General features: G+C 41.0%; 1 protein-coding gene across 6 annotated transcripts in view; it reads right to left on the minus strand.

Moving 5' to 3' along the window:
* The window catches only part of LOC137953487 (BEACH domain-containing protein B), a 113,644-nt gene extending 94,688 nt beyond the window's left edge, over window positions 1-18,956 (minus strand). For 5 of the 6 annotated variants that reach the window (XR_011112384.1, XR_011112386.1, XR_011112382.1 and 2 more), the window contains exons 1-6: window positions 18,807-18,956; window positions 18,081-18,347; window positions 16,040-16,103; window positions 10,445-10,679; window positions 10,028-10,183; window positions 296-622 (exon numbers count right to left, since the gene is read on the minus strand). Coding sequence is in view for 1 of the 6 variants with exons in the window: in XM_068800910.1 (XP_068657011.1) it covers window positions 296-622; window positions 10,028-10,183; window positions 10,445-10,679; window positions 16,040-16,103; window positions 18,081-18,202 (904 nt within the window). In the remaining 5 variants the exon portion in view is untranslated. The remainder of the gene's footprint in view (window positions 1-295; window positions 623-10,027; window positions 10,184-10,444; window positions 10,680-16,039; window positions 16,104-18,080; window positions 18,348-18,806) is intronic. The other variant, XR_011112385.1, reaches the window with a different exon arrangement.
* Between the last annotated feature and the right edge of the window lie 4,639 nt (window positions 18,957-23,595).

A 23,595-nucleotide genomic window follows, 5' to 3' on the forward strand; every position in this document is an offset into this window, starting at 1 on the left:
ATGGTATTTCCTTCATCCACAATACAATAAACACTCAACTGTACATATAAATACTGAAAGAATGAGGATATTCTCAGCTCCTGCTATGCCACTATGCCGCCAATTAATTAACATGTTGATTAAAATATATATAATACGTCATCTTAAGATTCAAAAAGAGAAACAGCAATAGAAGTTGTAGAAGAAGAAGAAGAAGGAGGAGGAACAAAGGAAAAATACTTAAAAAAATGGTCAATGTGACTGGTCTGCTTGGTTCACAGCCAGTAGAAAGATATACAACAAGGGAATAGCATACCTACTAACCAATTAAGACCACCTGCTTCAAGAACTGATATAATTGCCTTCTGCTGCCACTCCAATTTCGATTCAGACAAGGCACCACTAGTACTGCTGGAATGGCCAGCTAAACATGCACTTTCACTTGTAGAAGAAGGATTGACATTGTTGTTGTGTAATTGAACTTTCTCATGCATAGGTGGGTTCAACTCTATAAAGCCAAAAATTATAGAAACAACAGAAAGTAGCATCTGTTGCAAAAATCTCACTTTCTCCAAAACAGTATATGAGAGATATTCATCAGTGGCAACTGCACTGGTCAGCGACTTGAGTTGGATAACTGCAGCTGCAGAATTCAGTTTACTTGGTTAGACTCATCTTGTTTCACTTAAAGAAAATAATTTTTAAATATATTGAAAGGTGATAATATGAATTTTTAATCAAAAGAAAAGAGTGAAAGGCAAGCTAAGGGATAAAGAAAAGGAAAAAAGAAGAAAAAAACAAAAATGATATATAGATAACATGTAATCAAGGCCTAGACTAAGATAAGGTAAGATGGGCACAACCTCCAAAAATTAGGTGCAGAGAGAAGCCTTTTTCACAAAAGAGCAAAAACGAAATCCTATAGAAAAAATGCAATCAAACAATGACGCAGTTAGACAAGTGAGGCCTCCAAAAAATTGTGGTTGTGTGAACTCCTTTCCTATAAGAGAAGCAGCTGCTGATTAGCTTCTCTCAGGATACAGTCTCAAACTACTAAAAGTTGCGCAACGACTTGCATCAGTTACAAACTACAGAATAATCATAATCTACCAAACAAAATTTTGTAATATGTGCAGACACGCACGCAAAAATAAATAAATAAGTTAATGAAATATATTCCAGACACCAAAATCATTCAAAAAGGACAACCTTGAAATCAAAGACAAGTTCTAAAACTAAAGACATATGTACCAACACTGTGAAACATGTACCAAAGAGACACTCCTCTAGCAAGGGAGTCAGCCCAAAAGTTGGCTGATCTCAATACATGATTCCAAGAAATTATATCAGATGCAGTTCCATAATTTCAAAGAAAAGGTATCGCAAGCGCAGCGGGGGGGGGGGGGGGGGGGGGGGGGGTTTACCCCAGTTAATTACAGTAACAGAGTTGCCCTCCACAATTAGGTTTCTGTTAAAGTGTCTCTAAAGATTCTGAGACCCTGAACCAGAGCACTGAGCTCGGCGGTGATTGCATTGGCCTGACCAAGTGGCCAGCGAAGGACAGGAGGAGGAGAGCACCAGAGCTCGAGCAGAATATTCCCCCAATTTCAGCCAGGCCTGGATTCCCCATTAAGCTTCCATCAAAGTTGAGTTCAATACAACCAACTGGGGGGGAGCCATTGTTGAATCCAGGAGGGTTTTGGGTCAACCAATGAGGCAATCAAAGCCCATTTTTCTCTTATGAAACCAGCTTCAAATTGGAGTACTTTTGATTAGATAACCAGGAGGTAATGTTGTTTAGAGCTTTGAGAGATAGTACTCCTGGAGTGCTTCCTTACCGTAGAACTATCGCTTTGAAATCATAACAGAGGAAGAACCAGAAGTCTCAAACGTCGGACAGAAGATGAATACAGCAGAAACTCACAAGTTTATCGACCAAGAGGAGATCAGAATGATAAGTTGGATGATTAGACTAGTTTTGCTAGAGACAGTGAAAAGCTGCAGCTTGTTGTGGACCAAGAGGATGACCGAGATTGGTAAATGGTATAGAGAACTCATCGCAAACATAAAGACCAAAGAAGAGGAAGATAAACTTCTACTATGAAGGAACCACTTTTGAGGATTGAAGAATTACTATAATAGCAGTGCCGAATACTCAAGATCTCTGTCACAGATGGAGACCGTCCTTCCTTCATAAAAGGCGCACGAGATATTGGGCCCTTACTCGTTAAGCAAATGGAGGCTTCATTCAGTATCCAGGATAAACGAGTACACAGAAAGGATATTTGGACTAGAGATTTTCAATTCTCCATCAGTGTCTTCCACTTCAAGAATTGAGTCCAAAATCACTCACGCCCGTGATGGTTAGATCCTTGCTGGAATCAACATTCCAAAATCCACCAATGATGGCTTTCATTGGAGAAGCTTTCTTACAGCCCTGAAATCCTTCTTTCCAGCTACTCCACAACCGACTACTGCCCCAACAGACATGTAACCATTCCCACCTCTAAACTCATCTTCAAAAACTCCGATTTAATAAAATCAACCCACATCTCTCCCCACAATACCAACAAACTCTTCTCCAAACCTCTATCCCCCAACATTACCACAGCCCGTAAACCCAACCTACTCCTCTACTTACCAACCTCCCATCAATCTAAACCACTTCACCATCCAAATATCAACCACGCTGCTGGAGCAAGGGAGAACGAACTTGTCTCACTTTCTGGTTGCAAACGATGGTGCCTCCGAGATGGACATACTCTCAACAAGAAGATATATGAACGTTGGAATTTAGTCTACTCACCACCAGCCACCTTTTTGAGGAACGACAGATGCCTCATCCACCTTTTCTGCTCAGAGGATTGTCAGATGATTCTGGATTCATGGAAAGAACATTGTGCAGCTCCATGTACTATGATGGACAAATGGCACACTACCACCCACTCTGCCCCTACTGGAATCTGGATGAAGATTGCTAATCTCCCAATCAAGTTCTGGATTGACAACGTTTTTCAATCCATTGCTGAAAAATTCGGCACTCTAATAAAGCTAGATAATGATACAAGTTCAAGGAGAAGACTTTATCTTGCTAAACTGCTTATCCAGTCTGTTCAACCATTACAGATATCACTGAGATTTCTCTGAACCTCTCCTGCTGAACTGAAATCTTCACTATCTCCATCACTCTGGAAGTGAGCCATGGTCACCAGAGGAAGCAAGGATTTGAATTTTGGAAACGAGAGACCCAAACCAGATCGAACTTGACTGAAATCGGTAACTCAGTGGATAACTCGGAACCCTCCACCTTACCCTCACTCGGCCACATCATAACCAGCCAAAACACAAGCCCGCCAAGACAAAATTCAAATTTTGAATCCTTGACACCAAACACAGGCCTATCCCCTGAACACGACTTCCCAAATCCTAAGCCTAACATTGCATTTATTCTTTTCATTTTACAACCTGGCTGCCTTGTCCACATTGAGAAAAACAACCTGCATAACTTTGTTGTCCAACCAACACCTAAACCACCGAATCTTGAAGCTGCCTTGAAAGCAACCTCTCCCCATAATAACCAAATTACTTCAACTAATTCCTGCTCTGTCAAAAGCTAATGTTTCTTAAAGGAAAACTTAAGGAGTGGTCCTCCGGCCATCGTGCTTTGCTGGGTGTTGAGAAGAACTCTCTTCTCTCTCGGATTGCCGATCTGGACTCGATAGAAGAGCAAAGATCTATTTACGGAAGAATGCTACAATAGACCTAAAATCCAGCACCTTCATTTCACCCGCCTCTCCCCAGCAGTTGTGTCCCTCCTGGAGTATCCCTTCTCACATGGGGAAATCGAGTGGGCGGCTCTGGGCATAGCTTGTGATAGGGCCCGGGTCCCGACGACTTCAATGGAGATTTCTTCAAAAGAGCTTGGCCAATTATTAAGGAGGATATATCTGCTAAGATTCAAGATTTTTATGACAAGGAAATCACCTTCTGCAGCATTGGAGCTTATTTCATTGTGTTAATCCCTAAAAAGACCAATGTGGAGCAGCCGAGGGATTTTAGGCCAATAAGTCTCCATCTCTAGTACATATAAGATTATCGCCAGAATTCTTGCGCACCAGCTCAAGACTCTCCTCCCCAGTGTAATTCACCGCGGCTAAGGCGCTTTTCTCAAAGGAAAAAACATTCTTGACTCCACCATGGCCGCTCACAAGCTCATTGACCATTTTAGCCGCTCCAATGACCCAAGGATTGCTCATAAGCTCGACTTGGAGAAAGTTTTCAACCGCGTCAATTGGCACTTGTTGGATGACTTGATGGGTGGTATGGGGTTCGGTAAGAGGTGGAGATTTTGGATTAGGAGTTGAGTGTCGTTGGCTTCATATTAGCTCATCCTTAATGCCACGATATGCAGCTTCTTCAAGGGCACAAAATCGCTGAGACAAGGTGACCCTCTCTCCTTACTTCTTTTCAACATTGTGGCAGAATTTCTATCTTCCATGTTCTATTCAGCAAAGGATCTCAGCTCGTTGGCTTCAACCAATCATCACCCGCTTTCAACATTCCCATTTTTTTTTTTTGGAATGATGCTGAATTTTATTAAGAGAGAACTCAAACGAGCAAATTACAAGGGGGGAAGCCTTCCCAAACAATGAGAGATTGCTGAGAGGTTCCGAATGTTGCCAATTTATTAGCCAAAGAATTGGCTGATCTAGGAATGAGGTTCCAATTACAATGAATGGATGGCACAATGTCAGCAATACAATCAATGATTGGCCAGTGGCGCCAAGGGGGGGAGCTATCTTTTGAACACCAATTGATGACAGTCTTTGAGTCTCCTTCGATAAGCAGCTTGCCATGGAAGCGCTCTTTGAAGATTTGGAGGCCGAAGAGAAGAGCACTCACTTCAGCAGCCGGCCCAGGACAGCCTAAAACACTGCCATCAAAATTGAGTTTGATGCAATCGCAAGGGGGGAGGGGGATTCCAGGTGGCCATAACCGGATTCCTACAGGGGCCCGCCATAAGCGCGATCAAACCCCAATTTTCCCGAAGGAAAACACCCGATAGAGAGGCAAACTCCTTCCTAGTATGAAACGAACTCGAGATAAGGCCCACTGCCTGAGAAGCAGTATTATCCGAGGTACTAGCCTTGGAGTTGAATCTCCAGTTATTTCGCTCAAGCCATAGGTACCATGGGACACGCGCAAGGCATACCAAGAAAATTATCTTGCCCAACCTAGGAAGGCAGATCCCCATAACCATCTCATGGGTGCCAAAACGGTCTTGATGTAGCCCCATTTGGAGTCCAATCTACTAAAATATCTTCATCCAGACTTGCCAAGAAAAATCACAATGTAAGAGAACATGTTGGACTATCTTGTCGCACACACCACAAAGGGGACAAGTACGATCGGGGGCTGTGTAGCCTCTTTTATGGAGGCTATCAGAGGTGAGCATTTGTTCTCTGATGGCCGTCCACACGAAGAATTTGATTTTACTAGGCGCTGAGAGCTTCCATGCCAGGTTAGCCTTGTGTTCATGCATGTTGTAATCTTGTTTTATGATATGAGAGTAGGCGGATGCAACTGTGAATCGGCCATTAATGTTGGGCTTCCATGTCAGTTTATCAACTGCATGCTCACGAATAGTAATGCTATTGAGTCTGGAGAGGAGAGCAAAAAGTCGAAGTTTCCTCATCATTTAATCCTCGGAGAAACGTGAGACTCCATGAGCGATCTCTCCATGAATCGACCACGGAGCAAGAGAGGTCTCTCGCCACACTAGACAGACCTGGGAAATCCTCGGAGAGGAGGCGGGAACCGCACCATTCATCCGACCAAAAGAGGAGGGTCCTTCCATTACCTATGTGAAAGGAAGTTGCATCTTTGAATATTGGGAGTAGCTTTTGAATTGATTTCCATATCGGGGATAGGAGGCGAATAGCACCATCCTCCCTCCACCAGGCACCCAAAGGTTGAAGATAGAATTTGACCATATCTCCCCATAGGTTGTTATGCTTGATGTTGAAATTCCAGATCCATTTGAGCATAAGGGCATTATTCATCTCCTTCGTAGGTTGGATGCCTAAACCACCTCGATTCTGGGGCATGCAAATATACTTCCAACTCACCAAATGATATCTAAAGGTATCCTCTAATCCTCTCCAGAGAAAACGCCGGCGGATGGCGTCAATCCTGTAGCAAACGGAGGCCGGACAGTGCATGAAGGATAATAAATAGTTTGGCAGACCTGCCAACCAAGACTTGAGGAGAGTGAGTCGCCCTGCAAAGATAAAAGCTTGCCCCTCCAAGTAGCTAGTCTCTTTTCAAATTTCTCAATAAGGGGGGACCAAAGCGTCGCCGAAGGCCTAGAGTCAATGAGTGGGAGTTCAAGAGATGTAACTGGCAAATTTTCCACTGAGCACCCCAAATAGTCAGCCATACCCTAAAGCATAGATGAGTCAATATGATAGCCTAGGAGGGTGGTTTTCTTCCAGTTAATATTTTGACCAGAAGCCAATTCAAATAGTCCCAAAACAACATGCAATTTTCGGATAAGATTCATAGTACCAACCCCAAAAAAAATGGTATCGTCTGCAAACTGAAAGATCGACACATCAAGACTGCACAGTCTGTCGTGGAGAGGAGCTAACCCAAGTTCTTGGCTGAATAGATTAAAGAGGATAGATATTCTGCTACCACATTGAAGAGCAAAGGGGAAAAGGGGTCTCCCTGCCTGATTCCCCGAGATCCCTTAAAATACCCGCAGGCCGTTCCATTGAGAAAAACGGAATAGCTTGCAGAGGAGATGCAACTTTGAATCCAGAAGCGCCATTTTCCCCCGAATCCCATCATCCCCAGGAGTGTCCAGAAGCTTCCAATTAACTCTGTCAAATGCTTGCTCGAAATCAAGCTTTAGGATAAATTTGGGGAGCTTTAAAGCCTTAAAATGGTGGATGAGCTCGAGACATGTTATGGCCGAATCTAATATATTCCTTCCCTTGATAAAAGCACTCTAGCCATGATGAATGGCAATAGGGAGAACCGACCTGAGGCAATTGGCAAGGAGGTGTGCAAGCACCTTGTAGGCACTGGTGGTGAGACTGATCGGTCGGAAGTCAGATGGAAGTTCTACCCCTTCTTTTTTAGAGATGTGGGCAATAAACGAAGCTCTGATGCTCCTAAATCTGATGTCATGCTGATAGAACGAGTAAACCATGCAGGCAATGTCATCTCTGATGAAGGGCCAACATCAGCGATAGAATTCCCCATTGAAACCATCCGGGCCTAGAGCACGATCCAAAGGATTCCCATTTTACAATATGCAAATGACACTATTATTTTTGGGGTTGGTACCATGGATGGCATTAGAAGAATCAAGGCGGTGTTGAGCCTTTTTGAGTTGGCTTCTGGGCAAAAGGTTAATTGGGAGAAGGCTGGTATTCAACATTGACTCTGGACTCTCTCAGACATGGCGAGCATATTGGGCTATTCAATCTCCTCCATCCCCACAACTTACCTCAGGCTTCCTCTTTTCACGGACTATATCAGCAAGGACCTTTGGATGTTGGTGGTAAAAAAGCTTGAATTGCGACTCGCCACATGGAAAGGTCGCCTTCTCAGCAACGCAGGAAGATTCACTCTCCTCAAGCCATGTATAGCCGGCATTCCGAACTACTACTCATCTTTCATGCCTTAACCTGCCTTTATTTGCCAAATTATGGACAAGATCAAAAGAAGGTTCCTTCGGAGAAGCTCCAGCGACACTTTTAGATATCATCTAGTTAGTTGGAATGACGTTTGTATCCCCAAGTATTGGGTTGTAAATTTTCAAAAACCGTCTCCATGGAAAGTTGCTTATCGAAGGGGATTCCAAAGTCATTATCCGTTGGTGCTCCAGCTCAAGCTCCCCCCGGTGCCACAGGCCCATCATTGCTTGTATTGCTGACATTATATCCACAATTTATTGTACTTGGAATCACATTCCTAGATCAGCCAACTACTTGGCTGATAGGTTGGCTAAATTTGGAATCTCCCAGCAATCTCTCATTCGATGGGAAGGTTTCCTCCCTATAATCTTCCTCTTTTGAGCCTTTTAATATAATTCAACATCATTTCAAAAAAAAAAAAAACAAGCGTCCCAGCTAAAGGAGTTGAGAGACCCTACTGAATAGATCAATAATCATTTTATCATGGAATGTCTGAGGAATTGGTAGTGTTAGGAAGTGAGCAGCCATAACGAACACAAACCTATCAAACAAACTCAACTAGTTACCATCCAAGAGATGGAAGTCCAAGAAATGATTGACTCTCTTGTAAAGGACATGTGGTACAACAATTCTCTGAATTTTAGAGAAACAATAGGGTATGCAGGAGAAATTCTAATCATGTGCGAAATAGGGCCATCGATGTCCTTCCTGTGGAAAATAGGGAGTTCTCCATCAATCTGGACTGGCCAAGACATACGAGCAATTTGGTGTCTTGCTGGCATTTAGGGACCAACAAATATCTGCTCACCAATGCTAGTAAGTGCTTTTTGACTAGATACAAGATGGGACTTGCCATGGCTTTTTGTAGAAGATTTTAATGCCATTCGCTTTTGCAACAGGAAGTCTCCCCCTAGCCACAAGAATAACCTCCATTGCTATCATTGATGGATGTGAACTTGACGAGATCCACACCTCTGGTAAATCATTCAGCTGAAGTAATGGCCAAAGACAACCTGTTCTGTCAAAAAAAATTGCTTCCTCACCAACAAGTTTCCCTCACATAACAAGGTTCATGCATACCACACTTACAACGGACTACATCAGTTAGAATTGACAAAAATAGGAGAGTGAAACAAACGAGACAATAATTTATTTGGTGTTTCAAACCTCATCATTTTTATTTTTATTTTGAAATGATGCTGAATTTTATTAAATCAAAAGCTCAAAAGAGCAAGATTACGGGATGGAAGCTTTCCCATACAATGAGAGATTGGTGGGAGGTTCCGAATTTAGCCAATTTATCAGCCAAGGAATTGGCTGATCTAGGAATGTGATTTCAAGTATAATGAATTGTGGACATAATGTCAGCAATAAAATCAGTAATAGGCCAGCGCCAAGGGGGGGGGGAGCTTTCATTGGAGCACCAGCTGATGACAACTTTGGAGTCTCCTCCAATAAGCAACTTTCCATGAAAATGGTTCTTGAAAATTTGAAGACCATGAAGAAGGGCACTCACTTCAACTGTGTTGGAGTCGGCAATGCCAACAGGCACCGCATAAGAGAGAATAGTATCCCTACAACTATCTCTAAAGACACCACCCACACCCGTCGGCCTAGGACAACCCAACGCACTGCCATCAAAGTTGAGCTTGTTGCAGTCGCTTGGGAGCAGTTCCTAAATAGCCATGACCGGCATCTTGTGAGGACCCGCCATCTAAGCTAGCAAGCTCTAATTGTCACGGAGGGAAACGCCCAACAAGGTGGCAAATTCCTTTTTGGTATGCAACCAGCTAGAGATTAAGCCCACAACATAGGAAGTCGTACCATCCAGGGTACTGGATTTTGAATTGAATCTTCGGTTGTTGCACTCTAGCCATAGACACCACGGGATGTGACCAAGGTATGCCAAGAAGATTAACTTGCCCAATCTAGGCAAGTTTCAAACCTCATCATGATATTGAAGAAATATGCATGATGGCTCTGAGGAGCACTCCCCCAGATTATCATGACATCAGGGGCTTAAAAAATGCTCCTTGCAAAACTCCCAGCCCCTCCAAAATTGTCCAATTGGTTTCACCAGCATGAAACACAGCAAAACTTGTACTCACAAAGTTTTTTTTTTTTTGAAATGATAACTTGTACTCACAAAGAAAGTCCAACAAATAATAAATTCAAGCAAACTTCTTAAACTATCCAGAAGCTAATTTCTTCTGTCAAACAAGGAGACAATCTGCCGCATTGGCAGCTATATGGATAACTCCAAAAGAAATAGAAGGAAAATCACAAGGAAATGAAAGTATTAAGTGAAACAGAGGCAAGGGTAGGCAAGGACATGGACATACCTTTCATTAGTGCAGTAAGCTTTTGCATCCCTCCATAGTAACCAAAAACTCTGCGGTTATGCATGGAACGAATTACAATTGTCAAAGCATCCAAGACATGCAACCCTTCATCGTCGAAGCACACCGATATCCCTGATACATCCCCAGATGATTGTGCTGCAACCAAATCCATACAACTCAAAGAAAAATTTAACAACATCCAATAGTGGCTATGTAGTGACCTATTATTTGTAAGGGGGAGGCCTGCCTAATCTTGTTTTTGTTTCTGGTTTAATGAATTCATCATTTTCTCGAAGAAATAAAAAACTTAGTGACCTATTATACAAATACAGCTAACATTTTTTATGATGATGCAAACGCACCATGTGAGAAAGGAATTATTACTTTACAAACATGACAGAAAAACAAGAGACTCACATTCTGCAACAAGAACTGTTATCCGAGTAATTTCCCGAATGAGAAAAATAATAACTTCAGCAGGATGTCCAGCAGAGCAACCTACAATAACATCCTCAATACCCAAAGAGGCACTTGAGCCAGAAAATTTAGATGACCCACCAACTGATGCCAGTTCGAAGTCAACAGGTTGCCAGTTCTTATACACATGTAAGAAGTGCATAAGAAAAATCTGAGCTAACTTTTTCTTTTCCACCTGCAACACATAGGCAAAAAAAAAGTAACTTATCAAGCAAATTGGATGAAAAATCTTTTGAAACATCAAGATGTAACATATTTACCGTCAATTAAAATCATCCATTCACATAGATCAATCATAGTTTTTTTTTTTTTTTTAAATGATGCTAAATTTTATTAAAACAAAAGCTCAAGAGAAGATCAATCATAGCTTAATCATGCACCTCAAACTAATCTTTCTCCAAATCTGTCATTAGTCTCTTAAAGGAGACAGCAATTATGAATTAAGATATTCAACTCTCCTATCTTCAAGAACTGAAGATTAAACGAAACAGGAGATTCATCTAGTTCCACTTTTTTGAGAAAATTGAAAAATTCATTCAAAAATGAAGAAAAGGAGAAATCAAATTAGAAAAGGCCAGCCAAATAAACAGCCCAAGAAACAGAAAAAAAAAGCCCAAAATTTCCAAATCACACAAGAAGCTAAAAATGAAATCAATTCACATCCAACAGGTAAGCATCCCTCAGGATAAGCTTTATGACAGAAACACCCATCCTTGGGAAATCCAGACTGTGGATGAATTGATCGATGAAGTTAGCAAGCAGGTGATTTCTTGAGATCCTCACAGAGTTCAGCAAGTTCTGGGGAGGTCAAATCAGAAACAGCTGAAAGCTGATCTCCACTGCCTCGAGCTCCAAGCAGCCAGCCATTGTTCAGTGGAAGGCCCCAGCAAATGGAAGAATAAAATGAAATTTAAAGCAGGTACTCCAAAGGCAACCAAGGACCGACAGGAATAGGTGGAGTTTCCAGAAATCATGAAGGATCCACCCTTAATTCTTTTTGCAGGACCTCTGAGAAATTCAGACTTAACCACTACAGAAGTTCAAGCTGTTCTACAACGCCAGAAAATCTACAGCAGATCCTTTTTCTAAGCCCCTTGAAGTGAAGGGTGACTCATTTTCACCCAGCACTCACTTCAAGTATGGACATACAAGCTTGTTCCTTGCCCAATCTACAGACCGCACTGGAACGATAATCTGTGTAACGGCAAAAACCCAAGGCAAACGATCTTTCATCTCTATTCGGCAATTGCTTGTGCAACTTCATCAAACAGTTTGACCATGGAAATAGTCAATTTATTTGACTGTTTTTGGTCTCTCATCCCAAGATCAGCAAATTCTATAGCTGATGTTTTAACCAAGCAAGGAGCCTCCTTGCAATCTCTTGTTGTTAGGAGTTAGCTCCTTCTTTTTGGTCTCTTAATAAAATCACATTTTATAAAAAAAAAAAAAAAGATGAACATCACCCCGGCCACCCAACTAGGGAGCTCTTGACGGGGAATCTGGTCTTCTACTTCTCAGTGTTCAATTACAAAAACACAAGAAAATGTAAGATCACCCAATGCTGTGATGGCGCCATAATGGCGAGGATCTACCTTCCCTTCTGCACCCCCAATGGTTGAGAGCAAGGAAAAGCACATTGTCGTCAACCTGCCTACCCACACTTCGACTGATGGGAGAGAAAAACTAGTGCAAGCCCTGGTTGTCAAAACAACGACCGCCCAAACCACTGGCCACTTCATATCCAACTAGTTTGCCAACCAACTCCAGTTATCCTACACACCTATCCACTCCTACATCAAAACCAGGAAATAGCTCATTCTCTTCCAAACTTAGATAAACTTGCAGCTACAGGCATTCCCACCAACTCCTGCTCACCACTACTTAGTATTGAGGACTGGAACCCTGCACTCACTGACTGCTCCTATGGACAATGGATCACCATCAAGGGGCTCCCCATTGAACCCTAGAGTCGACAGACAATAGTATACATTGTTGAAGCCTTTGGAACTCTGCAAAAGCTAGACAACACCACAAATCAATGTTCCAGGCTTGACTACACCAGAATCTTTATCCTCCCAAACCAGATCAAGACTGGAAGTCAATACCTTAAGCTTGTATCAGGGAATTTCTTCTGCTGGATCAGAATCATTTTCGAAGACCTCAGTACAACTCAAAGCCTGTCCAATGGAGATACCACCCCGGGAAGACAAAACCAAGCCATTGAGTGTGCTCAGTCACTCAGCACTGAGTCATTGACAACCCTCATACTAGGCCAAAACGGACCAGTATAACCAGTGAGCAATCGACATCGTCCCCATCCTCCACATCACACAAATTCAAATTCAAATTTTGAAACCTTGCACCAACCCTCTCTACATACCCACCTAACATACCACCCATTTTTAAAACAGAACCCTGCCACTCACTTCTGAACCATTTGACCTTGCAAACATAGCCCAATCCCACCTAACAGAACCTCCTATCCCCTTCATCTGCTCTCCACATAGCTTAAGGAATTTTCCAAAAGTTGTTGTGCAAGCTGATCCTTTCCCCAATGCCGCAAACAAGCTTGCTGACAACACTGGCATACCTGCTAGTCAACCAAACAGCCCCTGCCAACCGCCATCAATGCTTATTGGAGCTAACCCAATCATTCAACCACTCCTTGACGCAACCATCAATACTCGTCCAACGAGTCAATCTCCTTCGGCTACCGGGAGAGTCACGGGCGAGGCTTGGCACCAACCTTCACCCTCACCTGACAAGTCAACCCCCACACTGCCAACAAGCACTTTCCCTTCCAAAATTAACTCTGCCCCACACCTCAGAAAAGCATGCCTCCCCCTGCCTTACCCCTTCCACCATGAACTCCCCCACTCCTTCCCCCTCGTCCACACCCCCCCCCCCCCAACCAGTTCGGCAATGAGTTGTCCACTCCCACAACCACATGTGCCCCTAACCCAACCCCCCGCCACCCTTCACATCAAGACTACCTAAAGAATGCCTCTCCCCTTCTTCGTGCAACACACAGCAGAAAAGGAAAGGGTCATCCTTGACAACTGCTTCATAGCGAGTCCAACAACCAACAACAGTACCCAGTGGACCCCTCGACTGGACAAATTATCTTTCCCTCGCCAGGTGAATGTTCACAGCAGCTCGCTGCTGCGCTCCAGTCAGAGAAGCACAAGTATAACAAGGATACTAGGAGGCAAAAGATGGAATTTACTGATATAATGGGGGTTGTATACAAAGGGCAGCTACCTGGCATTGACAGAAAAGTGGGAGTATCAAAAACAAAGAAGCCATGATCATCACCTCCTGGAATGGGCAAGGAATTGGCTCCAACGCAAGCGAGCCACAACAAGAAACGTACTCTCCACTTGTAACCCCACCATCATCATTCTTCAAGAAATTAAGGCTCAATGCATAGATGACCCCATCGTGCATGACCTTTGGAGTTGCAACAATCTTGAATGGAAGGCAGTCAAGGGTATTGGACACTTGGGGGGCATTCCCATCGTCCAAAATTCCGATTTCATTGACCTTTTATATACCAAATATGACGCTTATTCTATTGGCCTCCAGATCCGTGATAGAAGCTCTGGAATGTTTGGTGTCTTGCAGAAGTTCATGGGCCCATGTAATACAGACACGGTCAGCCTTCTAGGACAAACTTCCTGACCTAATGCATTGCTGGTCTCTCCCATGGCTCTTAGCCGGAGACTTCAGTGCTATCCAGTTCTACGGTGAGAAATCCCCCCATGCAACCAGAATTTCTTCCTCAATGAGATCCTTCACTGACTTCACTGGAAGTTGCAAACTTGAAGAAATCAATCTCACAGGAATATTGGTCTAGTGGGCAACAGCATCCCACCTTATCTAAGCTCGATCGTTTCTTTGCAAACAGTGATTGGCTCCGATCCTACGAGAAAACCACTCGTCGGGAATTTTGATGAAGGATGAAAGATTTCTATTGATAGCATTGATTTTATCCGCGTTGTCTTTTAATTCGTCAATCTTGAGGGTAGAGGTTTCATAACTGAAGACTGGATCTTGTCAGATTCGTTGTCGCATGCCATTTCTTTCTTCTGGTTACCACCTGCCAACCAAGATCTTCTTCCTGGTTTGGTGTCAATCTGTACCCCTTGCCGTCAAGAATCTGTTGTCATGCCTCGTCAATCCGCTCGCCTACATCCCTAACAGTCACTTTCACTCGCACTCCTTTCACTCTCCTCTCGCTCTTGTTGGAATGGGTCTGTCTTTTATATACAAGTTGCACCTTCGCTAATAGGTCAATCTTTTGGCACAATGGTTAGTAACATGGTATCAGAACAGGTTGGTCTCGAGTTCGAGTCCCGCTCCCCCCGTTTGTTCTGTCCCCGCATAGGTGGGACTTTGTCTTTGGCCGTCCCCGTATAGGTGGGATTGTGTATTTGCATTTGTACACAGGTGTTCCCCGTGCGGGGGAGTGTTGGAATGGGCCTGTCTTTAATATGCAAGTTGCGCCTTCGCTAATAGGTCGATCTTTTGGCGCAATGGTTAGTAACATGGTATCAGAGCAGGTTGGTCTCGAGTTCGAGTCCCACTCCCCCCGTTTGTTCCGTCCCCGCATAGGTGGGACTTTGTCTTTGGCCGTCCCCGTATAGGTGGGATTGTGCATTTGCATTTGTACAGGGTGTTCCCCGTGCGTGGGAGTGTCGGAATGGGCATGTCTTTAATATGCAAGTTGCGCCTTCGCTAATAGGTCGATCTTTTGGCGCAATGGTTATTAACAGCTCTCACCATTGACGATACTGACAGCAGTTGTGTCAAGATTGACTCTTATGTAATTTTTTACTTAAGTCACTTAATATAACAAGTTGGTGGTCAACTTCTAATCCCTAACAAGATGCTGCTTCAAACGCACCTTTCCCTCCTCCCTCACTCCGTATTCTTCATCTCTCTTCTTCTTCTTCTTCTTCTTCTCTTCTTCTCTTCTTCAAACTACCTTCATGCAGGATTGAACACTATCCATTCCATCCTACATGACAGCACCCTCAAAAAAATGGCCACCTTTCCCAGCTATATGACAAGGCACTGGTACCACATCATAAGCACTCATGATCACGTAAGAACACCTCACTACCACATGGCAGGTGACTTCAGATAGATGGCTGAAAGTGAACTTTGATGGTTCCTCTATTGGGAACCATGGCACTGTAGGAATTACTGGAGCTGCCAGAGAGAGAAGCAGCTCTATCCTATTTTTGCTCTCTGGTCCACTAGAGAATGTGACTGAACCAAGGCTGACATGGACAAGATCTCAGATCTCACATCCTAACAGATAAATTGGAATCATGTGTCACATTCAACAAAAAGCTTGTCTAACCAGATAGCCAGCAAAAGAGTACCCCTGTCATTAACCGTTGGAGATGCTCTTCCCGTGACCGTCAGGGTAATCCCGTATGTGCTGTGTATCAAGGATTATGTGGTTTTGCTCCCATAAACAATAAAGTATAACACCATTCTCAGAAAAATTATATATATAATAAATACCTTATTGGCCGAATTCTCATATTTCCTCCAAAGACTACTTAGAACAGGCTCATCACCATCTTCCCTGAAAAAGTGTAACTCATGCAAATAGTGAGGTCCAGTTCTAGAAGCTCAAAATAAGCAGCAGCGATAAAAACTAGTAGTACCTAAAACAATAAGAAGTAATGACACGGTAATAACAATTAGGTTACTTTCTATTTCCTCTAATGATGAATAATTTTTGTTCAATGTTAATGGTGAATAAATAATTATCAAAGATGAAAATAAGTACAGCATAAAGAGAAATGTAGGGATACAACATGAAAAGTTAATGGTTCGCTAAAGTCAAAAGATAATATTTCACCACAACGAAGTGTTGCCAAAAGGCTCCTTCTCCAAAGGAGTCCACCTCACAAATGCCAGAATGTCAAACGAACCAAGAATATGCTATAACCAAAATTCCTGAATTTGTTTAAAGTGAAGAAGCCTCCTACAAGGTCACTTGCAAGATAAAGTTGTTGGAATTTGCACGAAAGAAAAAAAATGGGAGAGATAAGGGTTTACAGACTCCTCTCCCCTATTTATAACACAAATAAAATGATAAATTATAATCATGTCCTCACTGCCCAAAACCCTAGGAAACTACATTCTTCAGGAAAGAATTTTCCTAGAAAATAAAGTAAACTAAATAAGCTCTAATAATACCATCGAACAACTACTGCAAGCGTTCATTGATACCTTGAAAATTCCAACAAGTGAGTGACCTTGGTGAGTGCAAGAAAATTCTCTGTTTTCTCTTTTATTCTGTTCCGATGCAACTCAAGCTGTTTATTCTTTCCATTCGTTATCTGAATGAAAAATCTAATTGCCACCTATTATTTTGTTTGGAAAGTAACTTAGTGAATATTGATGAGTTCTCATAGTAGCTAGGGTCTTTAGCTTCAAATGTTTCCAACTTATGCAGTTCAACATCTGTTTCATGACATGGTTACACTTTTCCCTTTTTTTTCTGAAAACTAACACAAACGACATTAGACTAAAAGAGAAATGTCACATGGGGTTCCCAAAGGAGAATACATCCCAAAAAAATTTATAAAAAAAATACATACATGAAAAAGAGAAAACACAAAAAACACAATTACACGAAAGCGAAGGACCTCAACGAGATTTTTTGAGAAACCCTATTTCCAGAAAATGACTCTATGATGTGAGTGGTGCTTCCAGCAGTATAAGACGAAGAAACAAAAAAAAATATGTAAAAATTCCTCAAAACCGAGAAGAACAGATGAAGTATGTTGGTTATTGGATAAAAAACCTAAACATCTTTTCCCCGTATCTTTCCAGGACATGATAGTTCAAATGTCAACTAGACCTCTCTTGGTACAGTAGAAGGTTCTGTGGAGGACCTTTTTGCTTCAGGTGTTTGGACCTCGTAGAAGGAATGCAATGATAGAACTGCAAATAGGGTACACTCCATTGAGGTAATTGAGAATGTAATTCATTATCTAGACTTTGGGATTAGTAAGATCAAGGTTAGGCAGGCCAAGGAAGAAGCAGGGTGAGCCCCCAGCTCCCAGTTGACAGGGGCCAGATCCCTCACTGATTCCATTCAGGATCAAAAAGACAAATATGATAGGGAAACCTGGAGAGGAATGATGGGAGTGGCTGACAGTATGATGGCTCATCAGAAAAAATTAATACTAAAAGGATTGTCAATTCCACCCAAAGCTCTAATGATTGTTATCTTCACCTTAGCAACTAGGAGTAGACGAAACCAAATTAAGTTTAGATTCAAAAGCTAAAAAGGATTCATATATAAAGTTAGCAGTCAAAACAGAAAGCCATTACAGAAGAGTTGCATCCCTGTTACAGCCAGCCTAATATGGGGCCACATTGTTAATAATGACACAAACATCTAAAGTTAAAATTATAAAAAATAATTAAACACATTTACTGCATACATAAAATTTCACTTTATTCCAGTTCTAAGTTATCTAATTTTCACCATGACAGCACAATTACCCCTATCTGCTTTAAGAAGGGAATTGTCAAAAGAACATACCCAAACAGAATCTTTGGAGAAGGAACAGAAAGTCTCTCATCTTCTTTCCATGAGGCAACATCTCCAGGCTGGCCACTAGCTGTCCTTCGAAGAAGGTCGGCAACACCTTTGACAATGTTCATGCTTTATATCCGAAATATATGCATCAAGATTTTACAAGCAGATGTTTGCAGGCTAAACCATCATTACGAGCTACCACTTGCACCAATTTCAGCACTTCACAATCACAAATGTTGCCCATCTTTATAATAGAACTGTTGGTACGTCCTGTGATGCAGGTAAAAATAAATATACTTGGAATTTTAAACAAGTAATAAAGCGAAGCTTGCCTCGAGCTAGTAAAGGTTGCTCCAAAAAATATCTCGAAAAAGATGAAAATAGGAATACGTTCCTTCAGGATACAAAAGGAACACAGGAATTCGAAAAATTCTGGCATTAAATAACTATATTCAAATATGAACTACCGCTAACACGAATTGACCCAAATGACATAAGTAACCAACTAATTTGTTTCATTCTCAATCCTTGAGAACCAAAAACCCAATTAGTCCACAATCTGTACTCATAGGAGAGTACGGCAGAAACTGTTACAAAGCACACCAAAAATGAAATCCGAAGAAAACGACTATGAAAATTAGGATTCTGTCAAGCAGGCGAACAAACTGAAGGCAGTTTGCAGATTGATTATTAAACGAAATATGCAAAACATAAAATTCCAGGTCTTACCTGATCAGGTGAAAGGAATGGTCAAAGGAAGCGATCTTCCAAAAAAATTAGGATATAGTGACAAGATCTGTTTCTGGCGATTCCGTCAAAAGACTTTCCATCACGCCAGCAACAATCAGGAGAAATCACCGACAGGAGGTACAGACGAAGAATTACTTGGGAGCTTTTAGAAAATCCACTGTTAGGAAATGCCGTGAGGTGTAGGGGTTGGGGTGGGTAGAAACTGAGGTTCCAACCGACCCGATTCGATTCAACTCAACCCGACCCGATTTTGACAAAGATTTGCTTTTCCCATATCACCCAGGAAAAGAATGAATTCCAGGGTGATCTATTTCCTCAAAGAATGTACTTTTTTGTGTTAGTCAACGCAACAAAAAGTGTAGTAGAAAATATTTTTCTGTGTTAGTGTGCTCACATAAAGTGCACAAAGAATTTATTAATAAAATGCTTTATACTAAGATTAATTATATTTTTCTAACTTAATAATAACAAAAATATTATATTAAAATTACCAAAATACACCTATAATCAAGTTTTACTTTTATAATATTTAAATTCACTATCACAACTTATTAATTAAATATGAAAACAACACAACACAAAAAACATAACACAAGTTTTCTCATTACAAGAAAATAACACTAAGTCTAATATAAGAAATGTTCACTTTTACAAGAAATGTTATCCGAATTACACTCTCCACTTAACTCATCACTTGAATCATCTTTTTTTGTCGAATATATCTTGGTAATCCTCCTTGCAAATTGTAAAATTATGCAAGACAAAACAAGCAATCATAATTTTTACCTTAACATCGAAAGCAAAAGGAGGGGCATATTTTAATATTTAAAAGTGGGCTTTTAAAGCCCCATGAGTACACTCAATAGTTGTCCTTAACGACAAGTGCCTTCAGTTTAACAACTCTCTTGAACTTATGGCAGGATTATCTCCATATTATTGCAAATGGTAACGAATATATCCGATACAAAGCCCAACTATGGGGAACAGACTCTACCCACTTTCTCAGGGTAGCTCAAAAAATACCTTTTGGGCGAAAGATAGACTTGTCTCGTGCTGGATGTTGGGTTCACTCCCATCCTTTGTAAGTAGTATGCCTATAGGCATTACTCAGAAGTGGTAATAAGAGGGTAATAAGGAATCACTGAAAGATAATATGTTGGGACCACCATATCCTTTCTTCTTCATCTGAATAACCAATACTGACAACAGTTAGCAACTGAGAAGTTCTTCTTCAATAATTATGTCTCAAACAAAGAGACACAATAGCAGTAGCAGAAATGGGCCTGGGACCAAATAACACATACCAAATAATGAAAGTCTTTAAAAAGGACACAAAAAATAATTAGTAAAGAGTCTATCAGAAAGTTGTGTACCAAATAATATGTTAACCAAGTAATAAGTTATCAATTATTCAAGATAAAAATCTAGTTGGAGCCAAGGGACCGATTCAAATTGAGGCAAGTGACCGAGTCAAGCAGAGTCATATATCAAACCAATCTAGTCAATTCGAAGGAGAAATCGGTATAGAACTCAGAACCCGAACCCGTACAACTGAGGCAATAAGCAAGTGGGTTGAGTCACGTTGATCTATCGAGTTGACCCGAGCTAACTCGATATCGCTGGATCGAGTCTCAATAGATTAAATACAAATTGAACTTTTTCCTCCTCCTCGTCGAAAGTTGTAATGGACTCGGTGATGAAGACAAGTCTGTGGAAACAGAGATAACCAACCAGTCTTCATCTAGTAGCCAATGTGAGTTCCTTGCCTTGAGAAGTCATCATCTTTAGCGCTATTTTTAGATGCCAGTCAATTATTTCCCAAGATAAAAAAAAAATCATGGTTATTTCAGAAAGTTTTTGATGGAGGAAATAATCCAAGGAATTGAAGATTTCTCGGCAAATAAATCAGATCGTGATTGATGGTAGATTAATCAAGCATGCCAACCGAAGGAAACTTGGAAACAACTCACCAAAACAGTAGCAAATTAGTTTCCAAAAAAATAGTAGCTCCTAGGATGGCAATCGGACAACAAGAGATCTCAAATTAAGTGGCAAATTAGTTTTCGAAAAAGGGTAGCAACTATCTGGCAGAGAATCATTCCAAAATAAGAACCAACACCTGAATGTAATGTTGGTGAAGAGACGATCAGATACCAAGAATATTTAGAGGAAATTAGGCAATAGAAATATTCAGATATGAGGAGTTTCAAAGAAACCTGTGGCTCGAGATTCTCTCCGTGAACAATCAGTAACTTCCTAGAAAGCAAAGAGCTAACAGCTAAAATAAGTTGGATCAAAGGAGACGAGCCAACGAAGGAATTTTCAAAATTTGTTGTTAACTAGCAGAGAGGCAATGACAACAAGATGACTCGGTGGAGTCTGGTGTCGTTGTTCCCGACAACAACTATTGACCAAGTCAACTCATTTTATGGTAGAGGAAGCTCCTTTGCAATAGTACTCATTTATTGGAACTCAATTACTGGATGCACAACATGAAGCCTTCTCAATGTGAAACCTCTGCATTTCTTCGATTAGTTGTGGGGCTCCAACCAGACTTTAGTTGTTCAAAGATTCAAGGCCGTTGGTTTTAACAAAATCCAGGCCTTTCCTAGACCTGAAATTCACCATGATAAGAGAACTTCCCAACTAGGTCGACTTAACCCGTTTTGATACACAAAAAAAATATTGCATCTTCTATTGAAAGGGTTAGATATTGTTTTCTTCCCTCAAGGATTTGAATATAGTCTATGCTTAACAATGAAGACCAGCCAGATGTGACTTTCCTGGTTCTTGTCTTCCTAGAAGAAGGAAACCTGACAAGACTTCACCTGCCCATATGCTTCACTCGGGATGATTCAACAAAACGACGAAATTGAGATGGAGATTTGCAATTTTTTTATGTTAAATGTTTCTAGCTTGTCCCACAGTGGTTTAACTGGTAAAGATGCAAAAAAGAGCCAATAGTCTCTAAGTTCAAAAGTAAAAAAGCAAAGGAGGTTGAAGGAATGATGACATGTCTACAACTAGACAAAACATTATAGAACAGAGGAACATATGTAGCAATATGAGCAAAAGAAAAGAAAAAATGTTCCTAGAATCCTAAAAACCATACTTGTGAGTCCTGAAACTCAATGCTTTGATACCATGTTGATTTTCAGGATTTCATGGATTAGCTCATGGAGAAAAGAAGAAATGACATATTGGGGAGAAAACAAGAGGAAGAAAAAGGTTATGCAAATGTATCCAAACCTTCCCCTAAAGCTCAATTTATAGATGAATAAATTATAATATTATAATTATACTCTTGAAACTTAAACTAATTATATCAATAACATCTTTATTAGATGATTCTTTATTTACCATCATGCTACTACTGTGTTGGCCATTCATGGTTTGTGGGCTTGAGTCCATCGACCACCTCTTTTGGTTGTGTGGGCTTGGGCCCATATTTCAATGGAAATAATCGAGGTGATCGTGGAAGAGGTGGTAGGAATGGGCAAGGCTCATCTTGATCTGAAAATCAAACTTGTTCTCATTGTGAAAAAATATGTCACATCATTGATACTTGTTGGAAAATCCTTGGGAAACTAGACTGAGGTACAACTAACCAAGTTTCTACCAATAATGGAGATAAGTTAGAGAATAAACTTGACACATCCAAAGGCCAAAAAATTATATCCGGAAAAGACTAAGATTTACTACAACGGATGAAGAATATAATAATATCTCCCTCGAACATGACCTCTTTCACTATTGTAGCTACAACTATCTTAGGTATGATCTCAGTTGCTTCACCCTCTCCATCTTGGATTATTATCGTTGGGGCCTCTAAGCACTTGATATGTAATGGTAATCTTCTGAGTTCTATCTCCCCTTGTATGCTGTAACCACATTACACTTATCAGATGTGATTTTTGTTCCTCAATTTCCTTTAAATTTTCTATTAATCAGCCAATTAAAAAAATATTTAACCGTTCCATTACTTTTTCTCCTACTTGTTGTGTCTTTCAGGATTTGTAGACGAAACAGGTGATTTGTGGAGGTCATGAACAAGGAGGTCTATATTGACTCAACCAATCAGTAGTCTCAGTTGCAACCAGTTCACAACACAATGCCCTTCAATGGCACAACAAACTAGGTCACCCACCTCTAGAGACCTTTAAACAAGTAATTCCCTCATTACAATCCATTTATCATTTGAACTATGAAAGTTGTCAACTGAGTTAACACCAACAGAGTACTTACCTCAAGGAGAAACTAAAGGTGTTGCTCCAATTTATTTAATCCATATGGATGTGTGGGGACTCTTGAACATATCTAAGGTTTCTCATTCAAAGAAGTATATTACATTTGTTGATAACTTCTCTCAGGTTACATGGTTATTTTTACTTAAAGATAGATCAAAAGTATTACTACTTTCAAATCCTTTTGTGCTATGATCTCTACTTAGTTTAATACCACCTTAAAGGTTATCCGTTCTAATATGCAAAAGAATATATGTTACAAGAATTCCAATTCTATTGCCAAAATAATGAAATCATACATCATACCTCATGCATCTACACACTACAACAAAATTGTGTGGTTGAGAGAAAAATAAACACCTTCTTGCGGTTGCTCCGGCCCTTCTTCAACATATGCATGTGCCCCACTTCTATTGGCCCCATGCTTTCCTTACAACATGCTTTCTCATCAATAGGTTGTCATCTTTCATTCTAAATGATCAATCACCCTTCTCCTGTCTCTTTCCTACTGAAGACATTTTTCC

This window comes from Aristolochia californica, unplaced genomic scaffold (assembly GCF_029961685.1).
Source record: "Aristolochia californica isolate CCGP_79_NKW_82.1479 unplaced genomic scaffold, dmAriCali1.0.hap1 SCAF_16, whole genome shotgun sequence".
Classification (NCBI taxonomy): domain Eukaryota; kingdom Viridiplantae; phylum Streptophyta; class Magnoliopsida; order Piperales; family Aristolochiaceae; genus Aristolochia; species Aristolochia californica.